Source organism: Streptopelia decaocto (genome assembly GCF_964273445.1).
Source record: "Streptopelia decaocto genome assembly, chromosome: 11".
Taxonomy (NCBI): Eukaryota; Metazoa; Chordata; class Aves; order Columbiformes; family Columbidae; genus Streptopelia; species Streptopelia decaocto.
In genome coordinates, this window is record NC_138666.1 from 604,778 (window position 1) to 625,940 (window position 21,163).

General features: G+C 41.9%; 1 protein-coding gene across 4 annotated transcripts in view; it reads left to right on the forward strand.

Moving 5' to 3' along the window:
- The window catches only part of PHKB (phosphorylase kinase regulatory subunit beta), a 79,099-nt gene that overhangs the window by 52,182 nt on the left and 5,754 nt on the right, over nt 1-21,163 (forward strand). For 2 of the 4 annotated variants that reach the window (XM_082062840.1, XM_082062838.1), the window contains 13 exons: nt 1,444-1,499; nt 1,691-1,784; nt 3,886-3,969; nt 4,426-4,530; nt 4,709-4,791; nt 4,872-4,962; nt 7,352-7,413; nt 7,500-7,662; nt 8,359-8,440; nt 10,575-10,632; nt 12,345-12,435; nt 13,619-13,821; nt 17,782-17,916. In XM_082062840.1, coding sequence (XP_081918966.1) covers nt 1,444-1,499; nt 1,691-1,784; nt 3,886-3,969; nt 4,426-4,530; nt 4,709-4,791; nt 4,872-4,962; nt 7,352-7,413; nt 7,500-7,662; nt 8,359-8,440; nt 10,575-10,632; nt 12,345-12,435; nt 13,619-13,821; nt 17,782-17,916 — 1,307 coding nt within the window. Of the gene's footprint in view, nt 1-1,443; nt 1,500-1,690; nt 1,785-3,885; nt 3,970-4,425; nt 4,531-4,708; nt 4,792-4,871; nt 4,963-7,351; nt 7,414-7,499; nt 7,663-8,358; nt 8,441-10,574; nt 10,633-11,412; nt 11,504-12,344; nt 12,436-13,618; nt 13,822-17,781; nt 17,917-21,163 lie in introns of all 4 variants that reach the window. The other 2 variants (XM_082062837.1, XM_082062839.1) reach the window with 1 other exon arrangement.

Here is a 21,163-nt window from a genome sequence, read left to right on the forward strand (position 1 = left end):
TCTATTTCATTAAATTTTCCCCGCCCAGCTCTCCAGCCTGTCCAGGTCTCTGATGGCAGCACAGCTTCCAGTGTCAGCCACTCCCTCTATTTCCTCATCCAGTCATTGTCATTAATACAGTAATAACTAAGTCAAATCTCCACTTGAAGACCACTCCCCAAGTTAGATCACAGCCTGGCTGTGGTGTCTTGGGGGTCTCTCCTGTTTTCTGGGGGTTGTTTGCTTTTTGTTTTATACATGTAATGCGCTGATTATGGTAGAGAATTGGTTTGAGTTTTCTTACTGTTTGTATAAATGCAATTGATAGTGTGATCACCCTGTTCTGGGGAGGAAAACCTTAATGTCACTTGGACTTCTGCATTCTTAATCCGCTCTCTTTGTGCTTTTACTTTCATCGCAAACTTATTTCATGGGGAAATGTAGTGCTGATAGACTTTATTCTGTAAATCCATAAGATCTAGTCAAGACTCCTGCACAAGCAAGTGTTCACTCCGAACATTTTGTTCTAAATCAATATATCTGTCCATCTCTCTTCACAGAAAATGCCCTGGTTTTATATAGCCAATTGATAGAAGGTGTGTTTAACATTTGTCATCCATGTTCTGGTAGTTTCTAGACAAAAGCAGATAAAAAGCATTTTAGGGATGAAAATGTGCGCTGCTCTTAGTTCTCTTGATGTTCCCGCCATTGGCTGGCAGAGAAGAGCTGAACCAGGAATAACTCCGACAGCGCAGTTTTAGCTGGTCACGCAGTGCTGCTGGAGAGCGGCCAGCTCAGGACCCAGCGCCTTGGATTCATTCCTATTTGCTTGGTTTCCTGACATAAAATACTATTATTTATTTCAAACATGGTGTGTCTGTGTAGCAAACAATGCAATGAAATGCTGTAAAATGTAATATATCTTTCATATAACTGCAAAGTAGCTATCTGATCAAAATATTTCAAAGGGTTGAAATTATCATTTCGTAATTTTAAAGTGAATATTCTTGGTTACCCAAACGGGTGATTTATTTCACTTTTTACAGAAACGTGTATCAAAACACTCTGTCATATCAGGCATAAAAGAAATACATTGATTGTATTAATTCTGATTTGTTTGTATGAAGCAAAATGTTTTTCCTATTTTTTTTTTTAATTAAAAGAAAAAAACACAAGCCAAAACAAAACACCTCCACCAAGAAACAAAACCAAACAGCAGAAAGAATTACCAGAAACTTATTTATTATTAACTCTGCAAAAAGCTTCTTGCAAAGCAGCACAGGTAGGCCAGTCTTCCCGCAGCTGTGAGAGCTGCAGCTCCTGCTCTCAGTGTGTTCAGAGTCAGAAAAAGCTGACTCTGTCCTACTGCTGTCTCGTTTAAATAGACACCGTCCCTGTTCATGCTATATCTGACAAAATATTTAGTTAGCAATGCTAATAAATATTTTTTTCATTACTTTCTAGGGCCCTTTGGAAAATGACTTGGTAGTACATGTGGCCCTGATAGCAGAAAGTCAGCGGTATGTATTTGCTTTTATTAAGAATGTATATATTAAGAAAATGTTGAACAATAGACATGTTCAACTTGCTAGAGGTATTCAAGGGCGTGTAGAATATAATACTGCTACTTGTGAATCTGCTGCCAATGCAGTTGTTGAACCTAAGGCTGTTCGGAGATATGTCATTAAGTTTGTCATTATTTCATTCACAGCTTACAAGTTTTTCTGAACACGTATGGAATCCAAACTCAGACTCCCCAGCAGGTGGAACCAATTCAGATATGGGCTCAAAAAGAACTTGTCAAAGTAAGGAATTCTGCGTTTAATATTATTTATCTACCTATAAATTTCCTTTGTAACAATAGGAATTTATATCAAGCTATCAGGCTTGTATCTCCTTAACCTTGTTATCTACCTTTTTGTATTATTCTAATTATTACAGGATCTGCTCACAGCCATTGGTTATACCTGCCTGGTTAGAGCTCAGTATTTGCTAATCCAGTTCTTAGTAGTGTTTGATTAGAAACTCTTCAACTGGTCTAATGGCACATGGTAACAGTTTAAACCTCTACATTTACAAACAGATGCGTGTCCAGAAAAGTAGTGTGAAAAGAAACAAGATGTTGATCCAGGAAAATTAGGGATTGAAAGCAGAACTGGGGTGATGTCAACAGATCCACCAAGTCTAGGGCAGGGGGAGAAAAGAGGAGGAAGAGGAAAACATGGAAGAGGGACAAGGACAAAGGTACATATGTGTTGGAGGAACAGTACAGGAGAATAGCGGAGTACTCCATGAACAGATGACAGAGAAACAGATGGTGTGAAAGACCACTCTGGTTTGAATCTCTCTCATAAATCAACCCAACAGCCCAGGCTGCTCTCACAGCCGTGTCCTGTTATGAGCAGCTCTAATATTCCAGAACTGAAGGGCATTTTAATCAAAAACCCCCTGCTTGAAGCAGCTGGACTTGCATGGAACGGCCCTTTTGTTCAGGTACCATTGTGCTGAATCTCAGCTGTTGCTGGATTGTGACGGGTCGAGGTGGAGAGCTTTGACCGGAGATGACACTGCTTCAGCAAACCGTACAACAACGTGAGAAAGAGTCTGCGAGGGAAGAGCCAACATTACCATGCTACCGGAGCTCCTTTTTCATTAAGAAAACATTTTAAGTTTTACATTCTAGCAAAATGAAGGTCCTTTTAGTGTTAAATTGCAAAGTCTACTGCCATTCTTCTGGTTTCCATTATTTACTACAAAAAAGGGGTTCCACATTTCCACATTATTTCGCTTTTGTTATGTACAGATTGGTTGTTTAAAACTGCTGACATTGCGATGTGTCCACTCTTTTCCCACCTGAGTGTGTTACTTGGTCTGGATGAACAGGTGATGTAGGTAATGTTGTTTATTACCTTTCTGAAACAGTTCGTGGTGTTAATGCAGAAACACGGGCACTATCCAAAGGCCCCAAGCTGACAGCAGGAGAAAGCTGTTGAGTATGATGTTTGTTCAAATGTTCGCTTTCATTTCCTTCTCAGTTACCTTCTGTAACATAAACAAAAACTGAGCTTAGGAAAATGTTCCAAATTCTGAATGTGCTGAAGTTCTGCTATAGTTATGGGGGCTTCCTCACCTAAAACAGCCCAAATAAGGAAAAAGTGGCAGCTTTCTGTTTGGTTTAACTGATACATTTATACTGTCTTGCTCACAACGTAGTTGGTTTTCTATGGTTTTTCTCACACACTGTAACAAATGAAGATTATTTCTTTAATATGCAAGTCCTACAAAATTATATCAGTTGAAGTAATACCAGGCATACATAATTGAACTCTAATAAGAATCAAGCAATGAATAATGAGATAATTCCCTTGTGCTTGTGTTGATGATGCGTTAATTTCGCAGGCCTTTACTAAAATTAGAATACAAGATCTTTAAAGAGTTCCTGTATTAGCATTTTACTTCTGTTTCTGCATCAGAAGAGCATTACAGCAGGCAAAACTGGCCAGACAACAAATGTCAATGATCCTTTAATAATAATTTTAATGACCAATTTGAAGATTTAAAAAATATTTTAATTATATAGCCTAGAAAAAGAATAGGAGTAAGAAGGTAAAAATAAGACTTAACATGGGAAACAAGGAGTGTTAGTTGAATTTTGAAACAGCAGATAGGTAGGACTGTGGTGCTTTGCCCAGGCGTCTCGTATTCCCTCACCTTTTGCATTGTTGTTTTATAGAAGTACATTAAAATAAAAATAAAAAAATAATAGAAATAATGCCCACATTTTATAGATGTTGTTTTCTCATTAAAGCAGAACACACATGGTTTTCTGCGTGATGTGAGACCCAGCAGGAGCGCTGGAAAGGCGTCTGTCTTGATGCCCTCAGTTTTCGTGGTTCTTTCCCACAGGCTTATTTCCACCTGGGAGTCAATGACAAGCTGGGATTATCTGGCAGACCGGACAGGCCCATAGGATGCCTTGGGACATCAAAGGTTGTTGCAAGAAATTTTTATATCCTTGTTATTGATGAATATTTGAGATAAACATTGAATTTGGCTCTGAATGATTGTAAATGGGACTGTAATGTAATTTGATTTTATGTACATATCTTATTTCCAAGTTCTTGTGACGCATGTTGCTGTTGTGATGTGCGTGCTCTGTCTCACTGGGAAACCGTCGTGTTCCCTGCTCATCAGTTCCAGCCATGCTCGGCCAAAAGAGGCGGAATGGTGGGGAACTGCTCTAACTTCAACAGAATCTGCATCTGCACACCTAATAAAGGAGCGCCTAAAATTAGATATGTAGTTTTTATCTTGAATATTTTTTAATTCAACTGTTCTGCATTGACTAGTACTTCGATAGTTTCAAAATACCTTTTATCCTTTTCCCCTACTTCAGTGCTTCAGATATTTTAAAGAAAAGATTAATGAATCTTTCTGTCTCACCAGATTTACCGAATCCTTGGGAAGACTGTGGTTTGCTACTCGATCATTTTTGATCTAAGCGATTTCTACATGTCTCAGGATGTCATGATGTTGATTGATGACATTAAGGTATTTACCTGAACTTTTCCAGTGAGAAACTCACAAAAATAGAGTCTGTAGAATAATAACCTGTGGTTGGGTTGTTCAGTGCTGTTATTTTGAGACAGCTCTTCTAATATCTCGTCCTGCGTGTTCTGGTGCGTTGTGCTCGTATCTTTTTTGTGACGCTCGTGTTCTTTCTCACCAGAACGCGCTGCAGTTCATCAAGCAGTACTGGAAAATGCACGGTCGGCCACTCTTCGTTGTGCTGATCCGGGAAGACAATATAAGGTAGAGAGGGATAAAAGCATCATTTGCTGTGTGGGAATTCCCTAATTGCAAGATGACTGGAGTCCTGTTTCCCGTTTCAGAGGGAGCAGATTCAACCCCATCTTGGATATGTTGGCCGCCTTCAGAAAGGGGCTGGTTGGGGGAGTGAAGGTTCATGTCGACAGAGTCCAGGTATGTTTGTCCTGAACATTGTGTTCTCACCTCCTGGGCTCCACACACATGTTTTTACTACTTCCGCTGTTCATGTGAATTCTGAGTATTTTGTTTAGTATCCTAAAATTAAGGAGTCAAGGACCAAGATATTTGGTACAGTTTTTGTTTTATCTCAAATGAAAAGGGGTTTATTTTAATTCCTTTTGATGAGTCTTTTCAAAGTGATCATCCTCATAGAGGATTTTCGAAGGGAGAAGGGCTTTTGTGTTCAGCAAACTTGTGAAATTACCACCAAAGGATAAATCCCCGACGTCAAGCACCAAGGGATTTATTTTGATTAGATAATTGACGAGGGGGGAAAATGGTGCTTCACATATATTAAAATTCTTACAAGAAAGAAAATCTAGTTTTGACATCTTTGCTGTTTGAATTAATGTTAAAGCAGGAATATTCTTCATTTAAATGTGAAAATGACTGAATCAAGTGCTGGTTTTAGATACCTGTGTGTGGTCGTTCATCTTAGTTTGCACCTATTGAAGAATGCTTCTTTTTGCAAGAGAGAAGACCACAGCCACAGTTATCACTTCTTGATCCCTAGAAAACGATGAACTTTAGAAAAGCTGGGACATTTGTAAATTAAATACTCTTAGTTACGAGGGTTTGAAATATCCTTGTAACCTTTAAAATACGTATGTATTTCTAGTGGTCAGGTGTAGGTCATGCAGTCTCTCCTGTTACCAGTTCCTATTCCTATAGCTAATGCCATTTACCGTCCATGGAAAGCCATTCATTTGTCTGCACTGTTGTGGGTTTTTTTTTAAATTCAACTGCAATGACTTTCTTGCCTTGCGTTTGATTAAACTGATGGATTTGCAGGCGAGAAATGTCATGATGTATGTAATGTGTCCCTGTTTCAAGCACGACGCTGTTACAGTCATCAGGGCATCACCTTCCCTTTCCAGACTCAGTGACCTTTGGAAAAGATAATATAATTTAAAAAAGAAAAAGTAATAAATTTGTTATTTTAAAGTCATTAGTCTTAGCTTTATTTGTTACTTATTAAAAAGAGTGCAGGGTAAAACTACAAACAAATGTTCATTTGGCTTTAAGGCACCTTATAAAAAAAGAACAAGGCAGCTGTGTGAGGTGTGAGCGGGTCAGGCCACGTGCAGGAGTCACTTCCAGTGAACATCACGAGTGTAACAGGGCCCTATCACATCTTCGGTAAATACAGTTACTTGCTGAATCCCCCGCAGATTGAATGGTTCCTGTTAGACAGGCCCTCAGGAATGCCTGCTGCTTTTCCAGAGGGAAATGCTCACCACATCCACAACACATTGTGCTCGCTTCCCCGGCTGCCAGTACAACACCTGGGATTTTGTTGCAGCATGTTGGTTGTTCGCTTGAAGGTTTAACTCCTGTTACAGCAGTAAGCTAAGGATATAAAAACTGGTTTGGGTTAAATGGAAATCGTCTTGCATCTCTTATTTATTCTTAACATCCCTTTCTCTTTTACCGCTTTCCAAAGCTTTTGTTTCTTTTGTTTACCCTTCTTACAAATGATTGGTAGCTGGTAGAGGTGAGTGCATGTCTCAGTTTTACTGCACAGTTGCCACATTTTGGAAACAGCCCCGTTTCCATACGAGGCAGGATTTGGGAGAACAAGGGACATGTCTAATGTCTGGCGTTGTCTTAAATAATCCATCTATTCCAACAAAATATGTATTCAATCTTTTTCAATTGTCTTCAGCTGCTTTATTTAGACGCATGTGTAAATGTGCCTGGAGGTAGAATGTGTGTCTCTAATTGGGTGAATCCTCTTTTTTCTTGTAAAATATACAACATGTAATTTCATTTTAAAATGTCGATGCTTAGAAGGCTACTGGCTTTTTCCAATTTTCATCTTTACTGTCTGTCTCCATTGTCATCATGTGTTCGAGCAGATCTGCATCTCAAAGAATGAAAGACACTCACAATGAAAGCAAAGCAGGTTTTTCATATTCAGTCATCCTGCAGTGTAACAGATCAATATTTTACTGCAACTTGTGTGCAATGAAAATGGATTTTAAAAGTTCAAAATGCACACTCAATTTTTTGTGGTTAATGAGAGCCATCAAAAAGCAGTCTTGAAATGCTGCAGTACAATATTTTTCCTCTGGAAGTAGATAAATGGGAAACCCATAATAATGTGGAGTGAATGAATTGTAATGACTACAGCAGATAAATGCAACGTTGAATTTCAGGTGTGAGATACCTGTGCTGTCTTCAGTGGGAAGAATACTCTGAAAGTGTAAAAGAAACCACTTTCTCAGTGGAAACCACCAGCAACATATTGACATCAAAAGACAACTGCATAGTTATGGACATTTCTGCATCTTTTAATATTCTTTTCAATTTTTCATTTCAGACATTAATATCTGGAGCAGTTGTCGAACAACTTGACTTCCTAAGGATCGCTGAAACAGAAGAGTAAGGCTACGTGTAAATAAGAATGATGGAGTTTTGATAATTAAAATATTTTCTGGACAATGAAGAAACAAACTCTTATTTTCCAGGGCTCCTGTGTTCAAGAGTTTGGAGGAGTTGGATCTTCCAAAACATTCAAAAGTCAAGAGACAGTCTAGTACTCCAAATGCTTCTGAACTAGAGCAGCAACCCGATGTAAATGTTAACGAGTGGAGAAACAAGTCAACATATGAGATCCTGCAGAAACTTAATGTAAGAAAACTTGATAAAAATAACTTCATTCTTATGAAATGAGAAATTATGTGCCAGTATTCTTTGTAACGTCAGCCTACTTAGGTGAACATGACTAGTGTCGTGGTTCAATGTTAATAATACAGCTGGTAACACGACATGTCTGATGTTCCTCTTCACACCCAGAGAATCTTCCTGTTGCCCGTCCTGTATCTGAACTTTCTGGTCCTTCTGCTGTAACCCTTGGCTTCCACACTTTCTGCCAGTCAATGCCCCCGTAAAAGCAGGCAGAGGTATTTTATTGCTAGACTAAAATTCAAGAGATTTCAAAGCCGGTGTTCACTCTGATAGACAGTAACTTCTTAACGACACCAAAGGCAAGTTCCAGTCTGGCATTTTTCCTGTATCTAGAAGAAAAGCGCCAGTGGTTGTTTCTAGATCCAGCGTTCAGTGGGAACACAGAGCGCTCTGCTGGGTTCACCACACCTTTACAAGCGTTTCTGCTGTAAGTGTCAGGACCCAAGAGTAGAAAATGGGGAAACATTTCTGAGGCCAAACGATCACAACTAAATGTGAGCCCCGGAGAAGCCTCTGCCAGCAGCGGTTCTGAGGGTGCAGCGCACAGAAGGCCTGTCGGTTTTACTTGACATTTTTAATGGCTCTTCTGGTTTTGCTTCACTGAAAGGCTATTTGTGGTTCTATTGTTGTTTTTTTAAGGACTGCAATTGCCTAGCAAGTCAAGCATTACTCTCGAGTATATTGCTTAAAAGAGAAGGACCGAATTTTATCACCAAGGAAGGTAAGAGCTTCTTTTGTTTCTCTCTTCCGAGTGTTTCTGGAAGCCGCTCTCTGTTGAGGTGCAGTGAATGTGGGTAGTGGCCATGCATGCATGCAGTTATGTAGCTGTTTTGTTTGCCATTTAAAGCAATTTCTGCATTAAATGGGACATGCAAATTCATAGTGTGGTGGGGAATGAGCTGCTAAATATATGGACTCTTAAATTGTTTGTAAGCCAGTGCTGTATCTGGTTGCAATTTTTAATACATAGATATAGAAAACAGAGGATTTCACATTGCATAGAAAACTGAAACTACAGATAAGTTTGTGTGTCTGCAACATTTAATTTGAAGCTTTATACTGAATTTTTATTTTGCTTTCATGTAATCAGACTAATTCAGTATATCCATGAATCTTGCACTACTCTAATTTTGTATACGGCTTTATATTAGAGCACAGGATTTAAAGTCATGTAAAATTATTCAGAAGAGGCTGCTAAGGCTTGTTAAGGTGGGTTTTTCCCAGGGACTGCTTATTAGCTGCCTTTGTGTGCATGGATACTCCTTAGAAAAGCAGGAACGTTCCGGTCAAATAATATTCTCTTAGCTGTTCATCAAGTGGTGTAACTCACCCCCTCTTCATATACGACAGCCAGTTCTTATGATGAAGAGTTGTCATTTCCACATTAATATATATTATATCTATATAGCTATATTAAAAATTTCATGGAAGACAAGGTAAAGTGGGATAAAGTTTGCTGGATGATACACAACTCCCTAGAAGCCACTTAGGTCAAAGCAGCTCACAGAGCTCGCTTGTACAGAGCCCTGTGTGCCACCCCACGCGAAACGGGAGATGCTGATAACCTTTTTAATATGCACCTTGCATTAAACAGCCTGAGTCACTGACTAGAAGTCCCCGTCCTCCTACGGCTGGAGATGACTGAGACTGGCATTAGATAATCGCACAGTCAATAGAACAGAAAGCTGAAAGCTGGAGAACCTGGAGCATTCCAGCTGACAGGCACAGGCCTTGATCTTGTGAGTCACCTTCCGCCGCTGCTGGTAGAGATGAACTTACTGTTCACACTAAGTGCCTGGCCTGAAAAACACTGTGTGCCCCTGAGACTTTAAAATCTAGAAGCTCAAGTCTAAATTATGGAAAGTTTGCCATGGCTTTTACCTTTAATGTCAGGGTCCCCATTTGATCCCTGCGCAGCTGGAGAGGTGTCAGTACACAGGGTGATGCCCTGTGACCAGCTGTGGGCTGACACACAAACGGGATCTGTTCTGATTAATGTAATTAAAGTGCTCCATGGCTCCTGGGAACCCCGGCCTCCCTGCTTGGTGTGGGAAGCAGAGCTCTCCCCATCCTGCCCGCTCTTTCCTGGGGCACGTCTGTACAGCACGATGCTACTTTGATCCATCACAATTCACAACACGTTCTCTTCTCTGGTTCTGGCACACAGAACATCAGGGTGCAGCGGGAGAGCCGGCAATCAGTAATATGATGCCTCGGACATCTGTCTAACAACCCCTGTGGCACTTCCAGCGGTGACCCGCAGCACCAGGGGAGCTGTGACACCGATGACCAGAGCTTGCACACACTGGGGTCCCCGGGCACTTGCTGTGCAGAACCCCCAGGCAGTGACCCATCCCTCTGTCACGCTCCCCCGCCTGAAAAATGAGAGTCTATTGCTCATACACAAGGCTGAAAACAACTCGGAGATGAGCAATTCCAAACCTTGTCCAAAGCAAAGAGGCGAAACCGTGGCCAGGGTGTCCGCATCCCGACCCATCGCCTGCAGCTCCAGGGGCTGCCTGGGCTGGGATGTACCTTCAGAGCCCGAATCTGTACAGAAATGGATCTTCCCTGACCTATTGCAACAATAGGTATATCACAAGTCTCTTCATAGCACGTGCAGTGAATGTAGGTGAGCTCTGCTTGGGCTTCTTGCATAACAACATCCAGCTGGATGGCAGGGACTTGATTGCATCTACATTTTAGATGATGTGCACAGTAGGTGAGTGCTTACTAAAGCTGATTCAGAATTAACTGATCTCATCAAATTTACCTTATTACTATTAAATGAAAACCTGTGCATCATTACTTGTGTATTTGTTGTTTCGTGTTTTTTTTTTTTTAAATGCATTTAGGTACTGTTGCTGAACATATTGAAAGAATCTATAGACGAGCTGGCAGCAAAAAGCTCTGGTTTGTATCATGTTCCTTTTGGTTTACACCAGTTTTTTTTCCCTAATGTGTTTATAGAGAATGTAAACTGGATCCTTATGCACTTTAAGGGGAAAGAAAAGAGGGCAGCTTTCCTGACAAAATTATATTGGTTCATTGCAGCTAAACATCTGGTCTATAATGCTTTAAAAAAATTAAGAAGTATCTCTTGTCTTTTAAAATATAAAAGAATAATAAGCTGGTTGTGCTAGGAGTGCTATTGCCAATATATGATTCTTGTTACATTCAAACGGTGACAAAAGAATACTAACATAGGGCATGGTAAAATATTATCAATAGCTTTCTGTAGCAAGGCTGGTGATCAGATATAAATGAGTTAAGTTGATACACCTACACACTTTATTTATTGCCCGAAATGATTTGCTTTGAGCCTGACGTGGTCACAACAACTTTAAAAGGTTCCAGCAAGTGGGGTGGTACTTACATATTGTTTATTAATCTCTTTGCCCTGAAGCTCAGTAGAAATGTCATTTCTTTTCACTGAAGAAATGAGCTGAGCCCATCCTGAACTCTGTTCTCTGTGACTGTTCCTGGCAGATGAGTCTGTAAATGCAAAACCAGGTTCTAATTTCTCATTTTAGTCTGTTCATACAGTTAAATGGGCCTTTGCCAATAACAAGGTAAAACCAAAATACCTTGGTGGTATTTTTTGTAAAGAATAACAATCAAAGTATTTTTAGAAGCAAAACATGTCAACTGTTTCTCGTTTCTCTTCCGTATTGCCATGTGCCATACGTGTAGGTTGGTGTTGCGCTACAGTGCCGCATTTGCACAGAAATTTTCCTCTTCTATAACCCCACATATTACCACTTTACTGGTACATGGGAAACAGGTAAAGTGCCCACAAGTCTGAAATGGACCTCAGTGAGATCTTTATTATTATTTTTTTGCTTATTTGCATTTTGATGGCATCAGCTAACGCATTTTGAAACGCTTTGCTCTTGATCTTAAGAAGCACATAGCAGTTTCACAGGAATCAACATCAATTGTTTGACTTTTTTTACTAACATTATAAAAGATTTCAACTCGTTCATTATCTCTGTGAATAAATCATTCTTAGTAGCCTAAAAGCCTGTGCTAGAAAAGCTCGGATATGGGTCTGTTAGGTTTGTATTTTGTCAGGAAACTATTATTAAAAGTATTTCTATCTTTAACCATCAACTGGATATATGAAAAATGTTTCTTGGCAGTTACAGCTGAGTTAACCCAGCAGTTCACACCAGTCTCTTCGTGCGACACGTGCGGAGTGTTTCCTCAGCACAGAAAGCAAACAAAGCCTTGGTGTTACATGTTGTACTTTCTCTTGCAAAATCTTTCTGACCGAAAAATGGCCAAGCTTACCTTGGCAAACGATGCGAATGTCACACAAGAGAAGCTGGCACTTCTCACCCCTTTGGCTTGAAGATGATGCTGAGAAAAGAACAACAAGCTTTTGTATGGAGCTGGCGGTTTAATGAGTTCTGACTAAATCGGTTGTTGATCCATTAACCTATATCTAAAACACGGAAGTCCGTAGAAGATTACGTAAAATCCACTCCAAATTCTGCCGTATCAGTCACGTCTCCGTGTCGTGAGTGGGAGTTGCGCTCTGCTGCGGCAGACTCGAGATTGTCTGTGAATTCATTAAACGAGCTTGTGATGTGCAGTGGGATTGCTCTGTTTTCTGCCCTCAGGTCTGTTGTGCGCTTCGCTGCGAGTCTTTTAGGTAAACTAGTGGACAGCCTTGCACCATCTATTACTAATGTTTTAGTGCAGGGCAAGCAGGTAAGTCCTCGCTCCTCAGAAATGTATTAAGGAATGATAACTGAGAAACTAATTGAATGGGCTTTTTCATTTTGAAGGCCTCTGATGCTTCTTTTAAAAGTACCCAATGGCTTAAAAAATTGTTCCCGAAGAAGAGAAATCCAGAGAAAATAGGTTGAATCCTTGTGTATACTGTGGGCTAATAAAGTTACTTTGATTTAATGGCAGAACAATACTGAAAAGACAGTTCAGTGTCTACATAAGAAGGGAAGAGGCATGATATACATAACTCCTGTGAATTTACATATATATGCCCTCTTATTTCACAAAAATAGCTGGAGTCAGGTAAGAAAGCTCCGTTTTAAGGCTTAAGGAAGATGTAGCCAAGCCCCTGTAATGGAGCCTGAGACACCACAGGAGCAGAAAGTTGTTTGGGATTTCAGTTTCCTGTTGCAAACCAAGTTAATGGTCAGTGTTTCTTCCTTTCCTAAGGAGGGGCTATTTTTTTCCTCCCAGCACAATAATTTTCATTAAGCTCATGAAGAGTTGTTTCCAAATAATAGTAATTGAATATTATGTGATTTTGTCTATGCGCACACTTACCTACACACAGTGCTGTTCTGACAGCTGTGTCTGTGTCTCCTCTCCTAACGTGCCTTCACTCATCGCTTTGTACTAATGATTTTTATTATAGGAGAAAAATTAGTGTTTGAGTGTTTTACTGACAGTAGCTTAAAGGAAATCAGAATTTTAACAAAATTCCTTTTTTGTGGTTAAGCAATTCAGCACCAGCAATGTATTTTCTTCAAACGAAGGCTAGAACTTAGGATGCTGTTAGAAAGAAGAAAACAAATATATTAATTTAATTCTCAATTTTAAGTGAGCTTCACAGCTGAAATGTCAGAAATGAAAAAGGATCTAAATCTAGTTAAACAGCCAGTTTTGAACCCAAAGCAGTGGTCTCATACCTTCATTTTCATTTGGAAAAATAGATTCCGTATTTACTGTGGTCTGTAGTGAATGCTGTTGTTTTAATAGCATGCAACTAACAGTATTAACCAGCATCAGTCACTGGCATAAAATCATTTTTGTATTGAGAAACTTTAACAAGAAAAGCAGCGTTCATAAAGCTTCATGTCTGAATTGCTTCTGTGGTGCTTTTATTCCTGTCCGTATCTTCTGAATTGTTTTTGATGTATCGTAGGTGACACTCGGTGCTTTTGGCCAAGAGGAAGCGGTTATTTCTAACCCCTTGTCCCCAGCAGTGATTAAGAACATCCTCTATGAAAAATGCCACTTACAAGACGAACGAGAAGCGGTGGTGCAGCAGGAGCTGGTCATACACATTGGCTGGATCATCTCCAACTCGCCCGAGCTGTTCAGCGGGATGCTGCAGATCCGCATCGGGTGCGTAACCACCCTGCTTCTTGCTGCTCTTGCAGGGAACAAACCAGGCTGGTTTGACTGAAAATGGGTTCATTTTCTTTGTGCAGTTAGAAACCTTTCTTTTCCATAGCCAGCACGCTCATTATTTGGACTTAGTTTGAGAACAAGAGACAACAGCCCAGCACAGGGTTAATGTTTCAGTTGCTCTGGTCTGAGAGCTGAGGACGCTCTGAGCTCTGCCCACAGGTGTGAGGCAGCGGGGAAGGGGATGGACGGACGGACAGAGCTGGATGGACACCCAGACTGAGCAATGAGAGTGTTCCAGCCCATTGGCATCATGCTGCATATTTAAGGAGTCGGGCTCTTGCACTTTCTCTCTGGGGAGTTTGATCAGGATGTTTCGTTTGGCCTTTTGCCATTTTGCAGAGGCCCCTGAGCCTTTCTGCCTTTTTCTCTCTTTTGGATCGGCAGCTCAGGGCTGGGGCTCAGGGTGGATGGAGTTCCTGGGGAATTGCCTTCAGTATCTTTTATTTCTATTTTTTATATCTATTTACTAGTAGTGTATTAGTATTTTGTTGTTTTATTAAACTGTGTTTATCTCAGTCCAAGTTTCTCCCTTTCACTTCTCCCCTGTTGGGGTGAGTGAGCGGCTGCGTGGTTGTATTGCCAGCTCGGGTTAAACCCCGACACAGACTTCAGCAGAGGTGGTTGCTACATTGCAAGAACAATTTATAGAAGATGATGCAGCAAAACTTCTGTACTTCAATTTTACATTTCTGGGAAGACTGTTTTAAACGAGTGTGCCAAAAGCAGGTCCCACAGCTCATCTCAAGTTTGCCTGTTAAGGGTTTTTGCTCACCTGGTAGTTACTTGTGTCACGTAGGTTTGGGGCAAACGGGTGCAGGACACACTGCAGAAACGCAAGAATCTAGGAAGGATGCAGTGTGGATTTGATTCCCTCCTGAGACCACACCATTCTCCTCCAAGTCAACATACAATTCTAGCTGCAATCTGTGGTTTCTAGTAAGTGCTGAGCGTCTAAACCAGGCTTAAAAGTCTGGCAACCACAGCAACAGATCCTGTGGAAACAGTGTTCCAAGGTACTTAAACAATTTCTTTTCAGAGTTTCAGCACAATATCTGAAAGATAGCTTGTTCTTTGTTGTCTGTCTGTAATAAAACCTTCTGCAGCTCTAACGTTTTACCATTTCAGCTTTTCTGACAATATTTTGAGGTGCCAAGGTATACTTTGTACTCAGTGAATCCGAGTATCTGATGGGCGTAATGAAGACGTTGTTCTCTGCACAAAAAGATTTAACTGCCCCCATAAAGAAAAACCCGATTTGTCCTAGAAGGTTGCTACACATGTCTTTTTTGTTCTCTAGCCCCCAACAACAACTAAGTCTCCCTGTTACAGACACACACCACACTCAACTGTCCATGGGCTCCCGAGTCGTCCAGCTCTGTGCTAAACAGGCTGAGCTACACAGAGCTTAGGAACCACAACCTGAATCACGTCTAAAACATCGTTGTATGTCATTGTTTGATAAGGTGACCTCCAGCCAGCGTGCTGCAGCGTTAGCATATCACCTGCTACTTGCATTTGCTTTGCTAGCTACAGAAATTAATGATTTTTTCACATTTGGAAGAGACAGATGCATTTGAATAAGCACTTCTTTGAAGAGGCCAGGTGCTCCCGACTGAGATTTACAGAATTCACAAGCGTGCTTTATGATTAGAACTTAAGTGTTCCGTCTGCCATATATTTTCATGGAGAAAATACAGCGTTTCAGCCCTGGCAGGAGATACCAGCAGCGTTTTTTCTCGTACACAAGATTCATGGTTCTGCTTTAGCCGTACATTCCACTCACCATAAAACCAAAAACTTGTCAAATCACCTGTATTACATTTAATTGCAAGCGCATCTGTCCTTTTTCACTTAAATGCCTTTTCTGTACCTCACCAGATCCATGTTACCCTTTCCTCCTGCATTCTCTGTAGCTAATTCTTTTTCCTTTCTTCCAAGGTTAATGCTAGAAATTCAATTTCCTTTATTTCCGTGTTATCACCCACTCCAGTGAGCAAAATTAACCTTCTCCCAGAAACACCATTCCAGTTTGATAATGATTTGATTTAGTGTCTTGTTATTGATTTGTTTTCAGGGCTTTATGTTGAAATAGATCAAGTAGCTGACAGCCCCATTGCTGTAAAACCCCCTTCCCAGCGCGGGTTCAGCCGCAGGGCCGCTCTTGGCTGTGAAAATCCCAGCAAATGACATCCGTACACATACACTGGAGTCATCGGTGACCCCAGCCTCGGTGTTTGTTAATCTCAGTAACAAGAGAAGAACGCTGTTCACTCACTGAAATAGTGTCGTGGGTAATGTGATATGCCCAGGTTGCCCAGGGTTCTTCTGTATCTTGCACCTTCGCTCAGTGGTCCCAGAAAGCTCGGATTGAAAGCGCTGCCGAATCGGTTGGCCAGTGTCTCCGATTTCTGGGCGGTTACTGGGAATCCTGCAGAGGAGTGACTTGTCTTGCACAAACAAAACCGGTCTGTACCGCAGGGAACCGCGCGCGGAACGCGGCCGCGCTGGGGACCAGTTGCTCTCCTGGGGACACTCAGCATTTCCCAGCAGGTTCTTTTCCTTTCAATAGTTCCACGCGCTTGGTCTGAAGCGATGTAGATGGCGAGAGGCTGAGCTCCATGCTCCGTCACCTTGCTTCACATGTATCCACATTAGTTAATCTTTGATATTACATGAGAGGCTGTAGCACTGTGTTTATATAATATGCAGAATAAAATTCAGCATTTTCATTCAATAATTCGCAAAGCCTGATACCTCAGGCTGAAAAAATCTTTACTGTTGCCATATTTTTATTTAATCAAATATTTTCAAAAGGGAGAAGTAAAAGAAAGGTGTGATAGACTGCAAAGGGAATTTCAAAGGCTACAACTATACATGAGCCCTGGAGTCTTTTTAAATGTAAAATCATTTTAATGTTTTTTATAACTCATCATCAAAATGCAGGTACTGTCAGAGTGTAATTCTGAGGAGGAACTGGAACATCAAAAGGCAGGTGAATGTTTCTCTTGATGAACATGGGATGTAGGGGAATACGTGGTCAAATAGGAGAAGTGTGCTGCACAGCCCACTGCGCCAAACCCCTTATCCCTTTGGTTTGTATCAGATGCCAAACACAAAATCTGAGTAAATTCCACAGTATAGTAGCAGTAGGAGAGTATTTGTGTGATACTTCATGTGCGTCCTGACAGCCAAACAGCCGGATCATGCGGAATTCTTATGAGCTGCTTTAGGAGACTAACTAGAACACCCGTTCTCTACCCACTTGGTGAGTTCTGTCAGCCAGCTCAGCTCCTTAGTGGATCCCACAGGTCCTGGAGTCACACTGGGGAGGCGGGAAGTCAAACGATCCCTTTCAGCAAGCTGGGTGTGTGGTGAGACGGGCTGTGTTAACCTACACCCTCACCCCGCGGGGAGCAGGGACTGAAATCGGAAGGTTTGCAGCGGTTACTTGTATTCGTGTGTATAATGGATTCTGTCCAGTAAACGAAAAAGGTCGTAATATCTCTGGGAACGTACCGTGCTGCACAAATGGATATATGTTCTTCTGCAAATTGCTGGAAGGTCCGTTCATCCTCCTGCTTTGCTACAGCTGTGAGAATTTTCAGTTGTAATTGCACAGTGAAAAGGAAGTTTTTGAAAGTAGAGCAGTATTACCTGAGTGCCAGGATGTACCCTCACAGCTTTTGTCTTGTTTGGTTGCTTTGGAAATACGGTTCCAAATTGCTAATATAATTTCTTAAACTAAAATAATTAATATGCAAGCAACTGTTGAGCAAAGTAAAATAGTTGTTTCTGGCTAAAAAATCATTTTGTTTGAAAATAAGGACTTTGATAGTAAAGATGGAAAGTTAGTCCTGTATTGAATTGGTAAAGGTGTTCCCGCCTTTCCTGCAGGTGGATCATCCACGCGATGAAGTACGAGCTGCAGATCCGCGCTGGGGACATGCCGGCCAGGGACCTGTACCAGATGTCCCCGAGCGAAGTGAAGCAGCTGCTGCTGGACATCCTGCAGCCCCAGCAGCAGGGCAGGTAACGCGCGCCCGCGGGCGCCGCTGCTCGCTGCGCCGGGAAGGGCTCCTCACCTCCAGCTTCTCTGTGCGCAACTGAAACCACCGGGCACCTGCAGGCAGGAACAAACATTGAAGGAAAGGCAGCAAAAAGGCACTTTTTCATCCTTTTACCCATGTCCAGGTTCTACAATTGTTGCTTTTATGTTGCAGCTTCTCTTTTCGGCTTTACCTGTGTGGAAGTCTGAATTTACAGCACTGATCTCTGTACTCTGACAGTAATGTGAGCCATTGCGTTCTTTGATGGGGACAAAGTACCTTTAAGTAACTTTAAGAACAGTTTCTCTGCTGTTCCGTGCCCTCTTCTAGCTTATTATATGAATGAAGAACAGATGTTCTCTAGAATTGCCAAGAGACAGCGATGCTGCCTGAACGTTGTAATCTTTTCTCCAAGCTGTAGCCGGCTGCCAAAAAGAGCATTCGTTGTGATACAAGGCATGCAAGACAGAACTTAAAATTGCAACATTTCCACCTAACTATGTTGATAAGAATAAAGCCGAAAGTCCTCCTGTAGGTTTTACTTCTGGTTAAGTTAGGTTAAACTTGACATGTAATACTGCTGATAATTTCCACAATTTTGGACTGAATGGAGGTGACCTTTTCTCTTGACAAAGAGGAAATGTACCACACGTCAGACTACTTTATGCTCCTGCTTAATTCACAACGCATTCTTGTGTTTTCCCTGGTCTATAATGCCCAAGAAACAAGCTCCTTAAATCAGTGTCTGCTCTTTTTCTAATTCACGTGATGTACAGTGTCTCGGTCCAACTGACTCTGAACTCTCTATATCCCACGTGCTTTTCAGTGTCCTGGTCGTGGCATTTACTGCTTGCTGCTCAGTGGTGGCTCTTCGTATAGAATCATCCAACAGCTTGTGTTGAAGGGCCCTCCCCAGCTCCCCCAGTCCCCCCTGCCATGACAGGGACATCTTCACCAGCTCAGGGTGCTCAGAGCCCCGTCCAGCCTGGCCTGGGATGTCTCCAGGGATGGTTCAGCCACCACCTCTCTGGCCAACCTGGGCCAGGCTCTCACCACCCTCAGGGGAACAATTCCTTCCTTGTGTCTGGCCTGAATCTCCCTCCTTTAGTTTAAACCATCACCCCTTATCCTGTCACAACAGGTCCTGCTGAAAAGTCTGTCCCCATCTTTCTTATAGGCCCCTTTTAAATCCGGAAAGGCCACACTATGGTCTCCCCAGAGCTTCTCTTCTCCAGCTGAACACCCCAGCTCTCTCAGCCTGTCCCCAGCAGAGCTGCTCCAGCCTCGGGTCATTGCTGTGGCTCCTCTGGCCCCTCTCCAGCAGGTCCATGTGTGTCCTGTGCTGAGCACCCAGAGCTGGACACAGTACATTGACATTATTCTTCTAAATCCCCAGCAGAACAAGCCCAGCTTTCTCTTTGCAGCATTTTCCATTAAATATTATGCTATTTAGGAAACAATTTGGTCAGTTCAAGCTTCATTACCCTCATTAGAGATCCTACCTGAGTTGTCAGGCTGCCTTCTGCTTGTGATTCCTTTCGCGTACAACAGCTGGGTCAGCAAAGAGCACTCTGGGCGCTTTTTCTGAGGACGAAGATTCTTTTTCGGGAGGTTATCTGCACACAAGAGCCAGCCAGCATATCCCTCAGAGCTTCTTCCAGTACTGTATTACTCGCTCCTTTTCCTTACCCATGTGTGACTTGTTTTTGAGAGTTCTCTTGCTGCCAGGAAATACTGAACCCTGTCTCCTCGCATTTTCTTTCGGTGATCGTTTTTCCTATTGCTGTGACTCTTAGAAAGCTGCTCTGCTGCTGTGACAGCGCCCGTCCCTGCCCATCACCTGGCGCAGGCCAAGGGCTGCTGGTGCGTTTACCTCCCCAGCACTCTCTCCACAACTAAACTCTCCACGTTTTCATGGACAGTCAAATTTTCTATATCTATATATTGCTAACAGAGTGCAGACTTCCACACACACTCTTTCTGACCTGTTTACGCAGGTGACGAGATCGCGAGCAGCCTTTTTAACATGGAGCGTTGTTCTCTTATTGATCCAAACAGCGACAAAACTCATTTTGCTCATTGAGTTTACAGGACTCTTCCTTCCCATAGTCAGATAGGTTGGAGTATTTCTGACAACTTCAAATGCTTCTTTCTTTGTATTGGGAAAACAACCTTTTATTTCTATCACAACCGGTCTTTTCGGAATGTTTCTTGTCGGCGTGCGAGGGCCGAGCCGCGCAGAGCACGAGCTGCAGGGCCCGGCAGGTGCGGGGTTATGGCCGTTAAACGGTTTATTGAGAAGTGATTTAGGAGACATTTTTCTTAATTTGACATGTTAATCCAATACAGTTCTACAGGAAAAAAATGCTACATATTGGCACGATCCCGGCAGTGGTAACTAATGTCAGTAGCAGCTGTTGTATCACAAGTGCTTTAAAGCCTTCACTTTAAATATCATCTTTGTGCTCATATTCATATCCCAATTACCTGGAGCTCAAAGCTCTTCAGAAGATGCACCACTTAGTAACACTTTGTTTTTCCCTTTAAAAACCCACCACAATGTGTCTTGGAGTGTAGTTGGGAGCTACACTGAGCAAATGAAGACAAATGGAAGAACACCCATGGTGTCTGAGTAGAGTCCTCTTTGCTGGGCAGAGCTCTGGAGGAATTCTCATCTCCAGTATTTAAGATTCAGGTTTTTCAATGTAAGATCTTTCTGTTATTTCAGCCGGCACGCTGCCATCTGCACAAACCAGCAGTTGTACTGACAACTCATTTTGTTCTGAACATATCAGGTTAATCTGTCAATACAAATAGAGGAAAAACTAAAATCCCCCAAACCCCAAACAAACCCACAGTGGTAAATAATGTGTAATAGTGTGTTCATTCCTGTGCTGCAAATATCCAAACATTTAGGTGGAGGGACTTTCCACCTTTCCTGTATCAGGTCCTTCAAGTTCCCTCTTACCGAGGTGATAAAAGGGCTGTTTGTGACCTGAGAAAACACAGAACTTAACAAACAAACCAACCAGCCCCAACCACCCTTTTGCGGGAATGTTAAACTGAGACACAAAACCATTACTTGCTTTTCACCAAAGCTTCGCTTCCTAGGGAAGCTCTTGCTGCTCTCTCACCGTAGAAAAATGGATTTTCTGCTTAAAATTTAAAAAGCAACCAAGGACAGTAAGTTTCTAAATGTTCTAATGTTCTAAACTGACAGGCACTTGTTT